Here is a 21,947-nt window from a genome sequence, read left to right as displayed (position 1 = left end):
AACACTATAGCTGCCATAGATAGTAATTCCTCTAATGGATCTGGGCAAAGTAAATTGAAAACCTTCTGGAAGGGATTCACCACCAAATGCCATTAAGAACATTCCCGATTCATGGGAGGAAATCAAAATCTCAACACTAACAGGAATTTAGAAGAAGTTGATTCCAATACTCATGAATGACTTTGAGGCATTCAAAATTGCAGTGGAGGGAGTCACTGCAGATGTGGAAGAAATAGCAAGAGAACTAGAATTAGAGGTGGATCCTGAAGATGCAACTGAATTGCTGCAATCTCATGAAAAAGCTTTAACGGATATAGAGTTCCCTCTTATGGATGCGCAAAAACAGGAGTTTCATGAAATGAAATCTATTCCTGGTGAAGATACTGTGAACACTGTTGAAATGGCAACAAATAATTCAGAATATTACAGAAAATTAGTTGATACAGCAACGGCAGGGTTTGAGAGGATTGACTCCAATTTTGAAAGAAGTTCTACTGTGGTTAAAAAGCTATCAAACAGCATTGCATGCTACAGAGAAATCTTTCATGACAGGAAGAGTCAGTGCAGCAAACTTCATTGCTGTCTTATTTTAAGAAGTTGCTACAGTCACCGCAACCTTCAGCAACCACCAATCTGATAAGGCAGCAGCCATCAACATTGAGGCAAGTTCCTCAGCCAACAACAACAAAAAAACACACAATTTGCTGAAGGCTCAGATGACTATTTTTTAATTGATATTTTTAAATTAAGGTACACGCATTTTTTAAACATAATGCTATTGCACACTTAATGGACTACACTACAGTATAAACATAATTTTTATATTCACTGGGAAACCAAAAAATTAGTGACTTGCTTTATTGCAACATTCACTTTATTGCAGTGGTTTAGAATCAAACCCACAATATCTCCAATATATGCCTGTACCATGTATTATCAAGTAAAATGAGAAGGCAAAATGCATCCTTATGTGAATAAAAGGTTGAATTGCAAGTTTCTCAGTTATTTTATTCTTTTCTGAACCTACGAAATTTTCTAAATATATAATCCTTCTATAACACAAATAAAAGTTTAAGATACACAGGACAAAATCAATGAGAAGCAGGAAAGAAAAGCATTAATGCTGTGTGAATACACAAAAATTTACATTTAATGACGGTCGAGAAACATCTAGTAAGTGTAGTAAGGAACAAAGAATTTTAGATAATAATAAAAATTCAAGTTACTTACCTTAGTAAAGTTATTCAGATGGCCTAGCTTTCTCATATTTGATACTCCTTGCAATTTGGCCACATTTTGGAGAATCTCTCTTAAGTTATCAGAAGGTTCTAGAAGGAAAGACAAGACAATTTAACATAATTTTATGAGTATTTTCCTGATCAAACACATAAAACATGCAGTATTAAAACTTCACAACTTTGGCTCTTGGTTTCAAGTCTTACCCTCCACCCTAAATCTATTAATTTAAGTGATTCCCTATACCTATGGTCTAGCTCTGTATCATTGCCTGGAATTACTCAACCACAAAATCTTATATCTTCCTATTACTTGAATGTGTTTCACCAAAGTTGTGTTGGAGACTTAACCACTAACGCAAAAGTGTTGAGAGGTAGGACCTTTAAGAGGTGATTAGGTTATGAAGGCTTTGCCCCCAAGAATGGATTCTTAAGGAGGGAGAGGGTTGATTATCACCAGAGTGGGTTTGTTATAAAAGCTTTTGGCTCCCTCTTGCATGCACCCTCCCAACCTTGTTTGTGCTCATGCTCTCACAAACATCTCTCCCCTCACCCCACCTGCAGTGCTCTCTTGACCTTCCAGCATGGAATGACAAGGCAAGAAGGCATTTATTTATTAGATGAAGGTCCCTTGACCTCAGACTTCCCTGCCTCCAGAATTGTGAGAAATAAATCTCTGTACTTTATAAATTGCCCAGTCTCAGAAACTGTTACAGCAGTATAAGACAGATAAAGAAAAATCTCAACATCACAACTTTCATTTGATGGCTGCTTGATAGCATGGCTACAATGTAGTAAAAGGGACCAAATATACTGTCCCTGTTTCAATAAACCAAAAAATTAGATAAAATATACATATGGTCCAGGACTTACAATGGTTAGGCTTAATTTTTCAATTTTACATGGTGCGAAAGCAATACACATTCAGTAGAAACTACACTTCAAAAACCCATAAAACCACGGTTTTTCAGTATAGTATTCAATATATTACATGAAATATTCTACATTTTATTATAATATAGGCTTTGTGTTAGATAGTTTTGCCCCACTGTAGGCTAATGTAAGTGTTCTGAGTATGTTTAAGGTAGGCAAGGCTAAACGAAGATGTTTAGGAGGTTAGGTATAGCAAATGCATTTTTGACTTAAGATATTTTCAACTTACAATGGATTTATTGGGATGTAACCCCATCAGTCAGCTGTGGAACTTTAAGCTGCTTAATATATGTGTAACTGGAAACCCCAAATAAAAGGAAGAATTAGGAATAGACCAATTACTTGAAGAAATGATGGATAAAGGCCACCCAGTCTGCCCAGCCTCTTACAAACATGGTTCTCATCCCTTGCCAGTTGCTGCCAGTGGTGTTTCTGCTGTTGTACTGCTCTATCTGTCCAACCAGAAGGCCATCAAAATGCCCTTGCATCAGGTCCACAGCGGGGACTGGAAGTTGCTGCTGTTCATTGTCCTGTGTTGCATCTTTTAAAGGCCCAGCTGCCCCAGGGCAGCACCTTCTAAACCATTCACTATTACCTGGTAGCTGTGGGACAGATGGAGGTGGCATGCAGCCAGGTGGTGAACTATTTGAAGTGAGACACAAAACTGCTTCTAATAAGTGACACAGGAACATCTTCAACTAACAAAATCATCAGACAAACTTAACCCTGAAACCCATTCACCCTCAAGATGCTTTCCTGAGCACCCACTTTGGGATAAACTTGCTGCAACTGAAGAAAACAGTGTATTGTCTAATAATTTGGAGCTTCACCTGAAAGGACCCAAATCCTCCTCATAAGAGAGAAAACGCACCTTTTAAAGCCGTCTTTGCCCCCCCCCCAAAAAAAAAAATTGACGGATGAAAACTTTCCAAATTTGATGAAAACAATAAACCAATAAAATGCGCAACAAGACCCAATCACAAGAAGCATGAAGAAAACTAGACCTAGGCGGATTATAATCAAATTGCCCAAAACCACTGACAGAGAGAAAATCTTAAAAAGTACACAGAATTTTTTTTAAAAAGTTACATAGAGAAAAGCAACAAAAAAAAAAAAGATAATGGCGGATTTTGTGTCCAAAACAGAAGACAGCAAAGCAACACCTTTAAAGAAATGAAAGAAAAAAATTCTTTAAAAATATACTTGCTCTACAAAAACAAGCCAGGAAAACTAGACCTAGGCAGATTACAATCAAATTTCTCAAAACCACTGATAGAGAAAATCTTTAAAGTAGTCAGATTAAAAAAAAGTTACATAAAGAAAAAAAAAAGAAAAAAGACTTCTTGTCCAAAACAGAAGACAGTGAAGCAACACCTTTAAAGTAATGAAAGAAGAAAATGCTTTAAAAATATACTTGCTTTATACGAACAAGCCATGGGCCCGATATGGCCTTGTAGGCAGTAGTTTGCCTCCTCTGGAACCAAGTGTCCATTTCCTCAGATAGCTACAAGCTATTCTATTAAAATCTTCACCATCCTATTGGTTTTAATAAAAACAAAAGCACAATTTTAAAAATACAGTACCATGTATTTGATATTTTAAGAGCCATTATTACTGCCCTTGAGGCTTTTATCTGTTACCACAAACCCAAGGAACTGTGTGTTTTCAATTAAATGTTTTCCTCACCAAATGAAACTGTTTGCATTGTCCTGTTTTACATTTAGCTTCCGTCTGCCTACCTTACTCCATTCTGCTATACTGGGTGTTGTCTATGACAACAAATGTGGTGTCAAAGCACTAAGTACACTACTTAGCTATTTCCAATTGCTTTGAAGTTGCTACATGCTGAGATCAATCATTTGATTTTCATGAGATGAAATATTTTTAATGTGAATAAAATTCAATCTTAACTGATTTAGTGTGACAGTCCCCAACCTTTTGGACAACAGGGACAGCTGCTGTGGAAGACAATTTTTCCATGGGGCAGGGGTGGGGACGGTTTTCAGATGAAACTGTTTCACCTCAAATCATCAGGCATTAGATTCTCATAAGGAAGGTGCAACCTAGATTTCTCACATGTGCAGTTCACAACAGGGTTTGTGCTCCTGTTAATAATCTAATGCTGCTGCTGATCTGACAGGAGGTGGAGCTCCAGCAGTAATGCTCACTCCCCGCTGTTCACCGCCTGCTGTGCAGCCCAGTCCCTACTAGGCCACAGACCTGTACCAGTCCAGGCTCAGGGGTTCGAGATTTCCGGTTTAGCATGTCTTTATACTTAATGATTTGGGGGAGTAATCTTAAAAGTCGAATGATCCATCACTGAGATGGATCTATTAAAAAGAATTACAAGGGGCCATGAATAGGTCACTGTTAGTATTTAGTAATTCTTTTCACTATTATAAATTGTATTTGTTTGAAAAGACTGTGGAAGAAAAATTATAAGCAAGTCAATGGCATTAAGATGATTTAACTGCATGGGGGGAAATGCCAGATATGGTGATGGGGAGCAAGGCGGCAAATCACACTGCCATGTGTGTACCTATGCAACAATCTTGCATGTCCTTCACATGTACCCCCAAAACCTAAAATGCAATTAAAAAAATAAATAAATAAAAAGATGATTTAACTATATATATTTGAGAAGTTCATAAAAATTAAATAACAACCTTTAGATAATTTAGGACCTATGGTAGTTTGCAAAGTCAGGGTTAAGGTTCATAGAAGCTATTGTGAAACTCACCTCGTGGAAATGTATAATCTAAACATTTTACTTGAATTCATCATTAGCTTGTCAGGCACCAAACAGTAAGATTTACTCAAATGACACTATAGTTACTGCTAGCTAATGATCTAACAGGACTAATAGTTACGATGATTAGCCTGAAAACATATATTCCTCACAAAGGTTTGCAGATGTTAAAATACTATTTTCTGGGTATAAACTGATTGCAGACCTTTTTTTAAGAAGCCACAATCTTCTTACGAAGCAAATCTCATCTAAGTGTATTCATTCAACAAATATTAACTGAATGGCTATTATGATCAGGTACTGTTTTAGGTACTGGAAATATAGCAACAAACAAGATAACTCCATCTCTAATGCATCTAACAGAAGTGGAAGAAAACTGATGACAACAACAAATGGCATGCACATAATTTAGAAATTGACAGGTGTTGGTAACTCAACAATGAGTCAAATGTTTACCTAATGAAGATGTTTTCTTTCTTAACCCATCAAAATGAACCAGCCTTTCTCCTTTATATAATTACCAAGAACCTTCACCTCCCAGATAGTATGTGACTTCCCAAATCAATTAAAACAGTATTAGGGACATTTTAGACATTAAACTACTATCTAACATTCATGTGGTACAATGTTGCTCTGAGGAACTTTTTAACTTGAAATAACTGATTAAAGTTTCCCTGGTAATAAAATGAGAAATCTCCACTTTCTTCTTTACCTGATAGACCAGGGACTGGAAAACATTTTCTGTAAAGGGCCAGTATTTTAGACTTTGCAGGCCGTAAGCCTCTGTTGCAGTTACGCAACTCGAATGTTTTACATCAGAAAGCAAGTATAGAAAATGTATTTTTTATGTATATTAGTTCAGTATGCTATAAAACCAAGTAATGGTGACTGAATGGCTTATTAAACAACAAAAACTTATGTCTCACAGTTCTGGAGGCTGCAAGTCCAAGATCAAGGTGCCAGCATGGTCAGGTCCTGGTTCCTCTTTCAGGTTGCAGATTGCCAATTTCTCACTGTCTCCTCACATGGTGGGGAAGTGGGGCTAGAGAGCTCCCTGGGTTCTCTTTTATTAGGGCATTAATTCCATTTGTGAGGGTTTCACCCTTATGATCTAATTACCTCCCACAGGCCCCACCTCCTAGTATCAATACATTATGGGTTAGGATTTTGACATATGAATTTTTGAATGACACAAACATTCAGTCCACTGCACTGTTCCAATAAAACAAACATGGCTCTCGAGTTGCAGTCTGTCACCCTTCATGCTAAATAGTCAGAACTTAGAGTGGTGAGCAAGCTGAGATTGATGTGGTTTTTACATGAGGGATAGGATGAATCAATATGGAAATAGCAAAAAGAAATTTAAAGAGAGGTTTACCTGTCTCTCTCTCTTACTATTCTCAGTGTTTCCAACTTTCCTTCTCTAAAACCATCTACTGGTAACAGCAATATGTGAAAAGTATAAAGTGTGAAATGAGATAATCTAAGATGATATTCTCCGAAGCCTTGAAGTTTAGAAAACCATGGCTGTATGAGAAAAAGGTAAAAACAACCGGACACAGTGGCTCACACCTGTAGTCCTATCTACTCGGGAGGCTGAGGTGGGAGGACTGCTTGAGCCCAGGAGGTCAAGGCTGCCATGAGCAGTGATCATGTCACTTGTACTCCAGCCTGGACAACAGACAGAGCAAGATCCTGTCTCAAAGAAAAAAAAAAAAAATGGAAAAATAAATGTGGGTAACTTGCTATGATAGGCAACCACTCAAATGCAAAGAAACAAAATACAAAGAACTACTAGAATTACAGTGAGTCTTTTTCTCATATTGTATAGACTGTAAATCCTACATGTAATTCCTGATGAATCTCTCTGGAGGTAATGCAATAATTGCAGTCAATTCTAAATATCCAGTAATTTAATATCTTCAATTGTAGAGCTGAACACAACTGATTTCAACCATCTTTAATTTCATCTGTCTTCTCCTGTCCTTCCATCAAGGAACTGCCTATTCCACTTGTGACATTATAGATACTTTGTGGTATTGTTTTTAATAGATCAGTTAAAAATATAATGTATTACTCTCACATACTAGTTACTGCTTATAATAATTATTTATTTATTTATTTATTTAAAGACAGAGTTTCACTCTTGTTGCCCAGGCTGGAGTGCAATAGCACGATCTTGGCTTACTGCAAACTCTGCCTCCCGGGTTCAAGGGAATCTCCTGCCTCAGCCTCACAAGTAGCTGGGATTATAGGCATGCACCACCACACCCAGCTAATTTGTATTTTTAGTAGAGACAAGGTTTCTCCATGTTGGTCAGGCTGGTCTCGAACTCCTGATCTCAGGTAATCTACCCACCTCAGCCTCCCAAAGTACTGGGGTTACAGGTATGAGCCACTGCACTTGGCCTTAGTTACTGCGTATTAAGAAAAACAAAATGCAGATTTAGAAAAACCAAAATGTCACGAGATTTATTTTCTTGACTTTACACTGCCTTATATGTTTTTGAAAATGAGGATTGTATAAAACTTTTGAGTATAGCTGAAAAGGGATAGGGTTAACAATCTCCCCCAAGTAGGTAACACATGGTAATTCAAGGATTCTTGAAATTAGGAAAGTATATACACCAAAAATATCTTCAGAGAAGTTAATTTTAGGTGGTAAAAATTACTGACTTATTTTCACGCCTTGGACTGTATTTTCCAAGCTCTCTAAATGAGTATAAGAAACACATACAAAATGAGAAGAACTGAGAAAAAAAATGAAGACTTCACGGCTGTGGCTACTTTAAAATAATTAATCTCTCTTGGCCAGGCGCGGTGGCTCACGCCTGTAATCCCAGCACTGTGGGTGGCCGAGGCGGGCGGATCACGAGGTCAAGACATCGAGACCATCCTGGTCAACATGGTGAAACCTCGTCTCTACTAAAAATACAAAAAATCAGCTGGGCATGGTGGCGCGTGCCTGTAATCCCAGCTGCTCAGGAGGCTGAGGCAGGAGAATTGCCTGAACCCATGAGGCGGAGGTTGCGGTGAGCCGAGATCGCGCCATTGCACTCCAGCCTGGGTAACAAGAGCGAAACTTCGCCTTAAAAAAAAAAAAAAAAAAAAATTAATCTCTCTACATTGCTTTTATAAGTAAAAATGGAAAAAGCAGTTTAAAATAAATATAATAAATGTAAGTAAAACGTGTTTTATATGTGTTTCATTATCATCTATTGCATGGCACGTACATAGTATTCACTGAAGTATTATATATTAATGTCGCCAAAAGTTACATGTATTCATGTTGAAGTTTATTTTTTAGAGACTTCTGATGTTACATTATTTGGTAGACATTTTGAAAAATTAAAAAGTCAAAGAAAGTTTTAAAAAGTATTAACACTTCTACCCTGAAGCAGCATTTTTACATATCAATGTTAAATATTTTTCTAAGTATACAGAACAATAGAAAGCAATCTTAATTAGTATAAAGTTAACTATCCAACAAGAGTAATCCTCTGCTCATCAGACCATTAAGAAAATGAAAAGACAATCAGCAAAATGGGAAAAAACATTCACAGCAGAAACATCAGACAAGACTTCAGTAACTAATATATAAATATCATCTACAAATCAACAATATAATAACCTATGTAAAAACAGGTAAAAGATTTAAATAGATATGAAAACAAAAGAGGAGAAGAGGCCAAAATACATGAGAAAAGGTGCCTAACATCACTAATTAACAGGAAAATGAAAATTATAAGCACAGAATTACCATTACACACCTATAAAATCAAGAAGACTGGCAATATCAAATGTTGGAGAGGCAATGGAACAAATGGAATTCTTACACACTATTGGAGAAGTATGAAACGTTACAACCACTTTAAAGAACTGCTGGCAACATACATCTGTCTATATTATGATTCTATAATTTCACTCTCAGAAATATATGTCCACAAATATACTTGTACAAGAATATTTATTATAGCAGCCTTATTCATAACAGCTCCAAATTGGAAATAACCCAAATGTCCATCAATAGATGGATAAACAAATGGTAGTATATTTACATATTGGAATATTAATGAAAAATTAATAAACAGAGCTGTGTGCAGTGGCTCGTGCCTGTAATCCCATTAACTAGGGAGGCTGAGGCAGGAGGATCCCTTGAGCCTAGGAATCCGAAGCTGCAATGAGCTATGAATGTGCCACTGCACTCCAGCCTGGGTGCCAGAGCAAAACTCAGTCTCTTAAAACAAAAATAAGAAAAAAACAAACTACTTATACATACAACATAGATGAATTTCAAAAATCTTAAGAAAAAGAAGCCAGACACAAGAGTATATATTGTATCATTCTATTTGTATGCAATGCAAATATAAACAGAAGTAATCTATGATGATAGAAACTAGATAGTGATTGCTGGGTGACAAAGTATTCCATTGGAAACAGGCAAAGGGGCTTAGAGAAGGGGATAAAAATATGCTACACCTTGTTTGGAAGTAGTGAGTACATAATTACCAAATGATACTTAAATGCATACTTAAAATACGTACCTTTTATTTTGTATTACAGCTCAACAAAGATTAGCATTATCATAAAGCTCTTTACATAAATACACCCACAGACACACATATTATATGCTACATAATGCATAGACCACCAAGAGAAAACTAAGGTATAAACCATATTTATTCATTAATTATTCACTTATCCATGCATTTATTTACTTCTTGGCTCAATTCTGGGTATGTGCACATTCACACACACATATGTATATGTTTATATGTGTGTAAACATTAATTTAAAAATGGCTTCAATATATATTGCTTTACAACTTGCTGCAATAAACTATATTATTATCTTTACCTGTCAATAAATACACAACACAAAATTGATTTTTAAATTGAGTCCAAGTCCATATAGTAAATTAATGACCAAAAACTGCTGGTATGCAGATTCTACATGGGAGTAATGGAAATTTTAAAAATCTTTAGAATAAAAAAGAACAGAATTCAAGTCCAGCTTATTTACCCCCAAACCACGTAGCCTTGGCTAACTCACTTAACTTCATGAGCATCCATTTTCTCACACATAAAGTGGAAATACCTACCCTGAAAAAAAGCTTTTTCAAAATATGAGATATAATTTCCTTAGCACAGTGGCTAGCCCATAACAGCTACTCAATAAATAATAACTATAATTAAAAATTATTTATTTAGCATAACCAATTTTCATGGAGCAATCATGTGAAAGATACAGTTAGCCCAGGCAAGTAGTTAACACATTAGTCTGTTTAAATTAATTTTTATTATACGAGGGTTTTAGTAGTATATTACTTTCATGATCCAAGATTTGTATTTAAAGTAGAAACAATGGTGCCCTTCCAGAGCTATATTAATGATTACATTAGATATTTCACATAGAAATACTCAAACCATGAAGTGCTGTACAAATACTAGAAATTATGACCCTCTTTTGCTTAGTTTAGTGTGAATGACCTGAAATCACTTAATAGGCAGGTAGAATTTGTTTTGCTTATATAACATATAACATACTTTTTGATACATAATTCTATCTAAAACTGTCTTAGATGTTGTTAATGAAACCTCAAACAAATCCCTAAAGAAACTATTTGTTTCAGTCATGCAAGAGTAGTAAATTATAATAAATTAAAGGAATCAGTACAAATTTAATAAAGCCAAATATGGTGATAACTCAATAGACCACTGTGCTGTCATAAGTATATTCTCAGATACATTCCCCAACACCTTACAGTCACTTCAAGGATCCCTCAATTCTTATCCACTATCCCACCACTTACCTAGCCTTGAATTTCCCATCACTCTTACCTAAACTCTCAGTAGTTTGGATGAGATGTCACATACTCTAGAGCATTATCTGTGTAGCTCTGTAATTTCTAATATTTTCACTCTAAAACAGGACAGTAAAAAAAAAAAAAAAAAGGTGAACAATTATATAAACATGAACCAAGACTCTATGAAGGGTTTTAAGCTTTAGGAGGACAAGGACATCTTGCTTACTCTTATCTTCAAATGCCTATCACAGTCTCTACCACACAGTAGGCTTTCCAGAATTAATTTTCTATACTAAAGAATAAGTTTATAAGTAATTATTTTTAAGATCAGGTTGTTGCTAACAGTACTCAGGAAGAGGAGGGTCCAACCAATATTTACTAAGCATCAATTCTATGTCTGGTTGTGTACTAATTCCAGTAAGTATTGCTAATTGTCCCTTCCAAAAGCCCTGTCAAGCAAAGCAGCAAGAGGACAGGGGAGGAGGAAAAAGAAACAACTATAAAAGGAGTACATGAAAGGAGAGTGATACACATATAATGGCATATGAGGCTCCATGAACCTAAGGGAGCTTCAGTTCCCCTCATTATCTCTTCCTCTAGGCTTCATATAAGGTTTCTTTTTTTTTTTTTTTTTGAGACGGAGTTTTGCTCTTGTTACCCAGGCTGGAGTGCAATGGCGCGATCTCGGCTCACCGCAGCCTCCGCCTCCTGGGTTCAGGCAATTCTCCTGCCTCAGCCTCCTGAGTAGCTGGGATTACAGGCACGCGCCACCATGCCCAGCTGATTTTTTGTATTTTTAGTAGAGACGGGGTTTCACCATGTTGACCAGGATGGTCTCGATCTCTTGACCTCGTGATCCACCCGCCTCGGCCTCCCAAAGTGCTGGGATTACAGGCGTGAGCCACCGCGCTCGGCTCATACAAGGTTTCTTACACACATGAGCTCCTTCTAATTAAAATCACTTAATGTTTTCTTGAAGGGCTGGAGGCTGACTAGAATCTTGAAACAAATGTCTAAATACATTTCCATTTATCATCCCTAACTGTTCAGAACAACAATTATTACAGTTAATGAGTGACCAAGCTCGTTGATCATGGCCTTAAAGAGGCACTAAAAAGAAAAGTCAGTTAGGCAAATTCTGAGTAATTACTCATCCTTTAAATTATTTTCCCCTTAGGGAAAATTTCTCCTTAAAAGTTATCTTTGACATTTTCCTCTTCCTGATCTCCCACCTTCAACTGGCCAGCAAAGTGCCATTTACTCCTCTCTAAAGTTTCTGACATCTCTTCCTTTTTTTAAATTCTATCAACCACAACCACATTTCAATTGCTCTTCTAACTCATTTAAATTATGGCAAAAGCTGCGTAATAAATTAATTCCCTGTGCTTATATTACCTCTCTTTATTCTTTTTTTTTTTTTTTTTTTTGAGTCGGAGTTTCGCGCTTGTTACCCAGGCTGGAGTGCAATGGCGCGATCTCGGCTCACCGCAACCTCCGCCTCCTGGGTTCAGGCAATTCTCCTGCCTCAGCCTCCTGAGTAGCTGGGATTACAGGCATGCGCCACTATGCCCAGCTAATTTTTTGTACTTTAGTAGAGACGGGGTTTCACCATGTTGACCAGGATGGTCTCGATCTCTTGACCTCGTGATCCACCCGCCTCGGCCTCCCAAAGTGCTGGGATTACAGGCTTGAGCCACCGCGCCCGGCCTTACCTCTCTTTATTCTAATCCAATCTCCAAGCCACTGCAAGATTAACTGTACAAATCTAATTTTTATCATTTTATCAACCTTCCTGAAAATTTCAAAGAGAAACTGAAGTAGGAGTAGAGCTGAACAATGTATTCTATGATGTACTTTTGAATACATGTAAACAAATACCACATAAGCAACATACATACCCATCTAGAAAAGTTGGATACATACATGGCTTCAACACTATAACAAAATTAAACAATTACACAAATCTGATATGTAATTATGTCTTTAATATAATCTATGATTAATGTAAGCAGATATGACTAAATGTATATGAAGATTACTATAGTTAGCATTACTTTGCAAAAGCTAGAAGCAAAATGGTCTCCACCAGCAAAGACACTGGCAGTACATCTTCTCACCCTTATCCACAGGTCCAAAAGATGAGAAAAGCATTGCTTTAAACAATCTAACATTTCCTGAAATTCTAACAATTATTAATTTCAAAAAGTTATATAATTTAGTAGAGAAAGGCTCTATCCCAAGGATAGCATCTCCTGAGGGCCTCTAGTTTATAGTAAAATAACACTAAGGCAGAGCAAGTCAAAAGTTGCCAAGAGGAAGTATTCCATCTTTGGATAGAGAAATAGAACATTTTTTCTTATACTGATGCCAAAATCTGCCCCTGTGTAATTGTTTATTTGTTCTGGTGTAATCATCTGGAATGCAGAGAACAAGTATTATCTTCCCTTTACACACTCAAAATAACAATGTTTTCTCTCAAGCAACTGAAGCATGTAATAATCTTTTGATCATTGGTATATTTTAAATATAAATACAATGGCAAAAATGATTGACAGAAAAACCTGTCAATCAACTACAGTGGCAAGTCAATCAATTTAACTGGGTTATAATGTTTCTTAAATGTTAAGTTTATCATACTAAAAACTGAACATGGACTTCATTTCTGGTTCCACACGAAAGGAGCCTGGAAGTCATCACATCATTCTAACGACAAGTAAAAACCTGATCAAACTGAAAAATCAACAACTCTTCTGAATTGTAAGAGAAATGAGGACACAGGGCAAGCTACTACCCCCAAGATCATAAAGGCAGACATGAGAATATAGGGAGTCACACATTAAGGTTCATGAGCAAAAAGTGCTGTGAGAACCAGTGCCTGGGTAGGTAAACCTGAAGTACGATCAATCAACTGGATGTTTCATAGCTGTTTCAGAAAATCAGCAAACCACGAAGCACTTCGTGAGAGGCAATGATATGAACAGAGAAATGATATGAACAGAGACAGAGCAATACAAACAGCAAGATGGTACTAGGTCCCTTTAACCTGGAATGCCCTTTGTTTCTCAACCCAACTTGGGGAACAACCTTGTCATTCTTCAGAAGTCTAGCTCAGACTAGATGTAAAGGTTTTTCCTAACCTACAAAGCCACTTCTCTATACTGTTATGATACATTCTTCATACCAACATTATAGCATATATATTACATATATCTGATTTGTCAGGGTTCCAGTTAACAGCTAGTGTACCACTGTAATTGTTAATATCATCTATTTTCACTTCCCAAAGTATCCCAGGTTGTATTATAAATAATAGCTATAAATAATATGATCACCTTAAGTATAAACTTCAACGGCAGTGTCTGTTTTTCCCAGGACTATATCTGCTCCATTATCTCCTCCCAGAGACTAAAATTGTGTTGTTGAGGTTAAATAAATAAATAAATATAAAAATTTTTAAAAACTTGTGTTGTTGGCTTCTTGTACCAGTGTCCTACTCTTATAATAATGATGGCAGGAAGAGTTATGGCAATTTCTGCTGACTTTAACATATTAAAATTGACTTCCCTAAAGATGGTAAAAAGAAACACGGCGGACTAGTAGGGGAAGAGGAAAGAGGAGTAAGCACTGAAAAACAACCTATCAGGTACTATGCACACTACCTGGGTAATGGGAACATCTGTACACTGAACCTCAGCAACATGCAACTTAACCATGTAACAAACCTGCACATGTACCCACCAAAACTAAAGGTTGAAAAACAAATACATATATGTTTTATAAATAAATAACTTTTTCTCCATGACCCAGGGATTGAGACCTATTTCCCTCCCACTTCAATTCTGGATTATAAACTTACTTCATTTTATACTTTCCTCTTTCTGTGTACACAAAAACATCTTCCTTTCTATAATTCTAAAGAATTGCTCACTCCGAATTATTTCAAGGAGCAAAGGTTATAACCAATGACAAGAAAAAAAAGTTCTTGTTGACAGTTTATCATTCTGTACCTTTGGATAAATTAAACAAGTGACATCTACCAGGCCACTCCTGTGATGGTCTTAAAATTCTATTAACAAAAGCCACGTCTTTAATTGATTTATCAGCATGTTATTATATATTGTAACTGTCAAATATAAACGAGGATCAATCTAGGTATACAACACTAAAAGAAAGTAAGCTAGATGTAGTAGTAATTCATTTGAACAGAACATCTATTAAAAGTTGTATAATTTTAATAATTAGAAGCTATAATTAGTATTTTAATTCATATACTTAGAATATAAATTTATATAAGTTTACAGCTTAAAATATGTAAATATTTAAAATTTAACTTCAAACAATGGTCCTCCCAAGGTTCTTTTTCAAAAAAAGTAACATTGACAATATCAATACTGAGGAACACAGGTATTCCCCTAGATTTTATTTAATAATGTTCTTATTTATATAATTTTTCAAAATAAACCTATACTATAAAGCACAGTTATGATCTTTCCCAGGAACAGCTCTGTATATCTACAAGGGTATTTCGATTTCTGTGTTTTATTCAGTCATAAATTTCAATGCTCTTCATCTGCCATATACTGTGCTAACTGCTAGGAGAGAAACATTAATAAATATATGATCTAATTCCTGGAGCTCAAAATTAAATGGGAAAAAAGAGGGATATAAATCTAACAGTAATATAACAGACAGGTTGGTGGTAAATACCATGCAAACAAAACAAAAAGAGAGTGTTTGACAGAGATTTCACTAGTATAAGACAAATGAGAACAGGAAACCTGTCTGTCCATTTACAGATGCACCTCTGGCACAATGCCAGGCATGTGGTGGGTTGTCAATAAACAGTGGTTAAAAGAAATACTGAGCAAGAGAGTAAGTGGCACAAACGTTATCTGAAGATACTTAACGCTGGAATTTATTCTTGACAATAGGCAATACATCCTGTAGGCATATAAAATGTGAAAAGTAATATGCACATTAACATGGAAATGTGAAAAAACATGGTATTTTTCTCAATTAACTCAAGAAACAGCAAGAAATTCTAAGTCCCCAGAAAACAGGATAGAGAACAAATGAAAACAGAGCTAGATTCCAACAGCTTTCTAAGGTATGTTATGTTAACTTATATTTTTCTAAGTTAAGTTATCTTATATCTTTGGGCAATAGTTAATTGTTAAGGAAGGCATTTATGCAAGTGAATGGCATGATCAGTTATTTGTGCTTCAGAAATACAACTTTGGAGAGTGAACTGCAGAAGAGGACAAAGGCAAGTTTAAGTAGAGGTTAAAAAAATTTTATAACCAGGAAACTTAGTAATGGCTTAGAGATGGAGGAAAGACAGACGACAGAATCAAGGATGAATTCCAGATTTCTGGATTGGGCAAATTGATGTATGATTCTACTCACTAACAGGGAATCCTAGAGCAAGTACAGATTTGGGGGAAATTTTCTACCAGCTATAGTAAGCTTATGCACCAAAAGTAAATAACAACAAACCTTACAATGTTATATATTAAATAATGTTAATATTTACAATGTTATATGTTAAATATGTTAAATAACATATAACATATAATTTGTTAAATGTTAAAATAATAAGACAAAATAATTGGCTATTTGGTACTGTATCAAAAACACTTATATTAGTCAGGCTTGGCTACTCCGATACTGGGGGCCCTAGAGCCTGGGAGTTCAAGGCTGCAGTGAGCTATGATCATTCCACTGGACTCCACCTCCAGTTTGGGTGACAGAGCAAGACCCTGTTTCTAAAATTAAAAAATAATTTTAAAAAATTATGTTTAATTAAAAAATTATTTTAAACCACATTTACAGGCTATCCGTTTTCAAGCCTATGTTCTTAAAAATATATATAGATTATCATAAAAATATCAATTCCAGAGTCAAGTGTCCCCAGAAAGCTGCCCACAGTAATATGCATTTATAAGAAGTACCCCAGTGATTCTTATGCTCGCTAAAATGTGAAACATGCTATAAAGACTGCCAGGTGTCATGCAACTAGATTCTTTTATCTGTTTGGATTATTTGATCTGCAATCTAAGACCAGAACCTACTGTATGAAATATTCTGATCATCTTCAAATGTTACATATAAAACACCACCACTGACACAAAATTAATAATTACTAATACTATACAGAGAACCTACAATATTGTGGTAATATTCTGTATGAATAAGCTATTTTAATCTCCATAACAATTGTATAAGGTAGGTATTACTATTATTGATCCCATGTTAATAAATGAGGCCTAGAGACACTTGCCTAAAAGTCACACTAATACCAGATATGGCAATAAGATCTGAACTTAAGCAGTATGACTCCAAAGTCTACCTTTTATTCCTCAACATATAATACAATACAGACTACCTAGTTATACTGCCTTGCACAGGACAATGTACCTTCGGTGTTCATACTGGGTTATAATTACACACTTAATTGTATAATTAGTTGATGTTTATCTCCCTATGCCGTAATTCTGCTTTAGTTCACCACTGTGACGTCATCCAAATAACTAAACAATGGTTGGCAGGCAGTAACCACACTCAAAAAGTATTTGTTGAATAAATGAATTTACTATTCAGAAATAAATACACAAAACTTCAAAATATACCAAATTCAGTTTCTTGGTCTGGGTTCTGGTTTCATATCACCTCAATTAGGCTATTATCAAAAAGATTAAAAAATGCAGGGAGCCATGAACATACCACTGTACTCTAGCCTGGGTGACAGAGCAAGACCCTATGTCAAAAGAAAAAGACAAAAAGTAACAAATGTGGAAAAGGAATTCATACACTGTTGGTGAGAATGTAAATTATTAAGTACAGCCATTATAGAAAATGATATAGAGGTGCCTCAAAAAACTAAAAATAGAATTATCATATGGATAATCCAGCAATTCCACTACCAGGTATACATAGCCAAAGGAAATGAAATCAGCATATCAGAGAGAATTAATAAGCTAAAGAGATACCATATTTATTGCAGCACTATTCATAATAGACAAGATATAGAAGCAACCTAAGTGTCCTTCAATGGATAAATGAATTTTTTAAGTGTAGTATATATGCACAATGGAATACTATTCAGCCATTAAAAAAATAAAATCTTAGCATTTGCGGCAACATGGATGAACCTGGAGGACATGATCTTAAGTGAAATAAACCAGGCACAGAAAGACATACACCACACAATCTCATAAATTTAAAGAAGTGGAATCTAAAGAAACTGATCTCACAGAAGTAGAGAGTAGCATAGTAGAGGGTAGGGGAGAACAGAGAAAGTTAAAGTTAGGAGGAATAAGTTCTGGTGTTCTCTTGTGCAGTAGGGTGACTATGACTAATAGTATTGTATTGTATTGTATTTCCAAATAACTAGGAGAAAGGATTTTGAATGTTCTCACCACAAAAAAATTATAAACATATGACGTGATTGCTATGGTCTGAATGTCCCCTCCAAAGCTGAGGTTGAAATTTCATCCCCAACATGGCTGTACTGAGAGGTGGGGCCTTGAAGAGGTGACTGGATCATGAAGGCTCTGCCCTCAAGAATGAGTTATCACAGGAGAGGAACTGGTGGCTTTATAAGAAGAAAAGAAACCTGAGCTAGCACATTAGCACATTCAGCCCTCCTTGACATGTGACAACATGTACCACACCACCCTGAGACACTTCAATGACAGCAAGAAGTTGTCATCAGATGGCAGCCCCTCAATCTTGGACTTCTCAGCCTCCATAATAGTAAGAACTAAATTACTTTTCTTATGAATTACCCAATTTCAGGTAATCTATAAGTGACAGAATGCTGATTAATCCATTAACGGATATGCTAAATACCCTGATTTTGTTTTACACAATGTAGACACATATCAAAATATCACAGTGTACCCTATAAACATGTAATTATTTGTGTCAATTAAAACCAAAATGTTAAAAAATATGTATTTAAAATACAGCAAGCTCTGCTTCTTGATCTGGGTGCTGGTTTCACAGGTGTCAATCTGTCAAAGACTCACTGAGCAAAACATGTATAATAAATTCATGTTTCTCTCTATTCAATAAATAGTAAAAAGCAAGAATGAAAAAAATTTGTTATTTTGTGAGATATTAAAGACTATATTTATTGTCCTTTTACAGTAAACAAGACTGCTTCTTTAACTTGACTTTTAACAATCTGGCAATTATAACAGAAGTCTCTAAGCCATATCTGTGAATTCTAAAATAGAGGAATTGACAAGGGACTTACTACCTTATGATTAGTTATAATAATGACAGCTATAATACGGACATACATAAAAGAGGGAATAAAAAAAGAAATGTATCTACTTCCCAAACTCTGAGGAACAAGAAGATATGAAATAATACAATTTTCCAAACACCCTAACCAAATTTCTTTCTTATTGCTTTGAAAAGAAATCTCACTTTCTAAGGAAAGAACAAACCTATTTAAAAATAATTAACAATGCAATGGCATTTACCCAAATTTGTCAAACACAAAATTTTTTAAATGGCAATGCATAGGAAAACAAAAAGAAAAAGGCAAAAATTTAAGCCTGCTGTCTACCTTCAGAAAACCATTCTGATCCTCTTCTATTCCACTTTCTCAGGTACTATTCACTCAGTGCTAAAAATCCTGTTGCCAGGCTACACTAGCTAAAGAACTAATGCCTAACCATTCACCTTAACTAATCTTCTAATCATCATCCTTGTCTATTACTACATGGTAGGTAATTAGTGAATTCATAAGGATTTTCTTGCACAGATGTCTGAGGTAGAAAATGAGTAAGACCTCCACAATGGAAAAAGCGTATCAAGTGCTTTCTGAATCTTCATCTCTTTCTCTTCTTTACAGTAAAATTAGAATTGAGTACTTGGGATCATAATGCCTGTTAAAAGATAATTTGTGGTAGACAACTGAACCAAATTCACAAAGCACTTTTACTTTGTACACAAAGTATACACAAGTATATACAAAGAATTCAAAAGGTCTTCGCCAGCCTACAGAAATGGCTATCATTCAAAGAAATGTTTTTCATAACATTTAATGTTATTTTTTCTGCAGAAAATCAATATGAAAAATGCAGTCTGCAACTTGAACAACCTTTTCTAAGACAGTAAAAATAACTAAAAGCAATTATTACTTAAAGATTACAATTACAGGCCAGGCGCGGTGGCTCAAGCCTGTAATCCCAGCACTTTGGGAGGCCGAGGCGGGTGGATCACGAGGTCAAGAGATCGAGACCATCCTGGTCAACACAGTGAAACCCCGTCTCTACTAAAAATACAAAAAAAATTAGCTGGGCATGGTGGCGCGTGCCTGTAATCCCAGCTACTCAGGAGGCTGAGGCAGGAGAATTGCCTGAACCCGGGAGGCGGAGGTTGCGGTGAGCCGAGATCGCGCCATTGCACTCCAGCCTGGGTAACATGAGTGAAACTCCGTCTCAAAAAAAAAAAAAAAAAAAAAAAAAGATTACAATTACTACATGTTCTGTTACAATTTCTATGTCTTAGTCTATTATATTTTACAAAGATATTTGTAAAATCATTAGGTTTCCATAGTCCTCTAATTAGGAATCCTTTATTATAAAAGGAAAAAAAAATCAGTTTGTCTTTGAAACAATTCACTATGTAAATGAACCCTGTGAAAGAATGGAACAGCTGTGCCTAATGGCCAAGACAATTAATCCTGATATATATCCAGTCTATTAGAATTATTTAGAAGTCAGTTGTATATTTGCATGTACAGCTACTTCCATGCTTCCGCTTTTCTCTATGAAATATGTCTATAGTTCAGATCATTTGTCAGACAGGTGGCTTCTATGAAGGTAGTTAAATGGGCTTACCTTCTTAGGAACTAATAAGGGAGGGCAAAGGTAAATAATACCTTGGCTGTAGGACACTAGATGGCTTAGCAAACTGAAAAATACATTGTTACCATATTATTTTCTAATCTTTCCATCTGTATTGATTCCACATCTTATTACGCACTATTCTTCATGAATCCTCAGTTTCTTTCACAGCTCTGTCTTTAAAAAAAATGCTGGCCAGGTGCAGAGGCTCATGGCCTCCCAGAACTTTGGGAGGCCCGGAAGGGAGGACTTCTTGAGGCCGGGAGTTCAAGACCAGCAATAAGAGCATTGTAAGACTCCTGTCCCTACAAAAATTAGGGAAAAACAAAACAAAACAACAACAACAACAACAAAACCCACAGCTGGGCATGGTGGCGCACATCTGCCATCCCAGCTATACAGGAGGCTAAGATGGGAGAATTACTTGAGCCCAGGAGGTTGAAGCTACAGTGGGCCATAATGGTGCCACTGCACTTTAGTCTGGGTGACAGAGCAAGACCCTAGTATCTAAAAATAAAAAAAAATTAAATGCTTTGCCCGTTGTTTCCCATCTTTGAAACATTACTTCTTTCTTTTGCCAAATCTGAGATGCTGCTGAATTTATTCTTACCTCATCATCTCCTAAGCTTCATCAGCCTGGTGGCTAAGGCCATCATTCAAATTAAGCTGTCCTCCTCAAGTGTACCATTTGCCCAATTCAAAGTTTTTCTCTCAGTTTTTCAAACTTTTTGACTTTTCCATTACAATGCTCACCCATGCTAACCAAATCCACCTTCTTTCCCATGGTTTCTACAACTACACTGTCTCAGTCCTTTTCATGCCTATTCCTCACTGCTCTTATGTCTTGGTTTAAAGATTTGTATTCCCTCCTCCTGTTCCATATCCTTTAACATCACCAAAAGCTTTGAGTTAAATGAAGGTTGCCAGGGAAAAAAAAAGTTTTAAATGTAAACAACAAGAAAGACAACAAAAATTACCTGAAGTTCTAACTGTATATCCTTTTCCTCAGGTTTCTCTTTTCACTGTCTCCATCAATTCTAAGAAATTCAGTTTTACTCTTTAAGTCAACAACGCCTCAAAAGTTCAATTCTAAAATATATCTATAATTAAAAGCAATACACTTCAGTCTACATGTTTTGTGGTGTGTCCACCTCAAATTTGGCATGTCCTGTAATCAAATTAATTCATCCTAATAAAAAATTTCAAGAATTTCCACCTTCATATAATATTACTATTGGAAATTCTGGACTCGATGGAATCTATTCAAATCCAGGTAGCCATCAGGTATCACTGAGACACTTTAGAACAGCAGTTCTCAATCTTTCTGGCACCAGGGACCAGTTCTGTGGAGGACAATTTTG

The 21,947-nt window shown here is 35.9% G+C and overlaps 1 protein-coding gene and 1 long non-coding RNA gene across 7 annotated transcripts in view; both read right to left on the bottom strand.

Annotated features, from left to right (window-relative positions):
• The window catches only part of RICTOR (RPTOR independent companion of MTOR complex 2), a 141,422-nt gene that overhangs the window by 90,310 nt on the left and 29,165 nt on the right, over positions 1-21,947 (bottom strand). For 5 of the 6 annotated variants that reach the window (XM_032278901.1, XM_032278902.1, XM_032278903.1 and 2 more), the window contains exon 3: positions 1,231-1,328. In XM_032278901.1, the coding sequence (XP_032134792.1) occupies positions 1,231-1,328 (98 nt within the window). Of the gene's footprint in view, positions 1-1,230; positions 1,329-10,757; positions 10,840-21,947 lie in introns of all 6 variants that reach the window. The other variant, XM_032278904.1, reaches the window with a different exon arrangement.
• On the bottom strand, positions 12,014-17,523 carry LOC116552240. Its single transcript, XR_004269290.1, has 2 exons — positions 12,436-17,523; positions 12,014-12,118 (listed from the first exon to the last, which is right to left on the bottom strand). It is a non-coding gene; the product is annotated as an uncharacterized LOC116552240 (long non-coding RNA).

Source organism: Sapajus apella, unplaced genomic scaffold (assembly GCF_009761245.1).
Source record: "Sapajus apella isolate SASKATOON/1434 unplaced genomic scaffold, GSC_monkey_1.0 scaffold11, whole genome shotgun sequence".
Lineage (NCBI taxonomy): Eukaryota > Metazoa > Chordata > Mammalia > Primates > Cebidae > Sapajus > Sapajus apella.
Note: the sequence above shows the minus strand (reverse complement) of the source record. Positions and strands in the feature narration are given on the sequence as shown.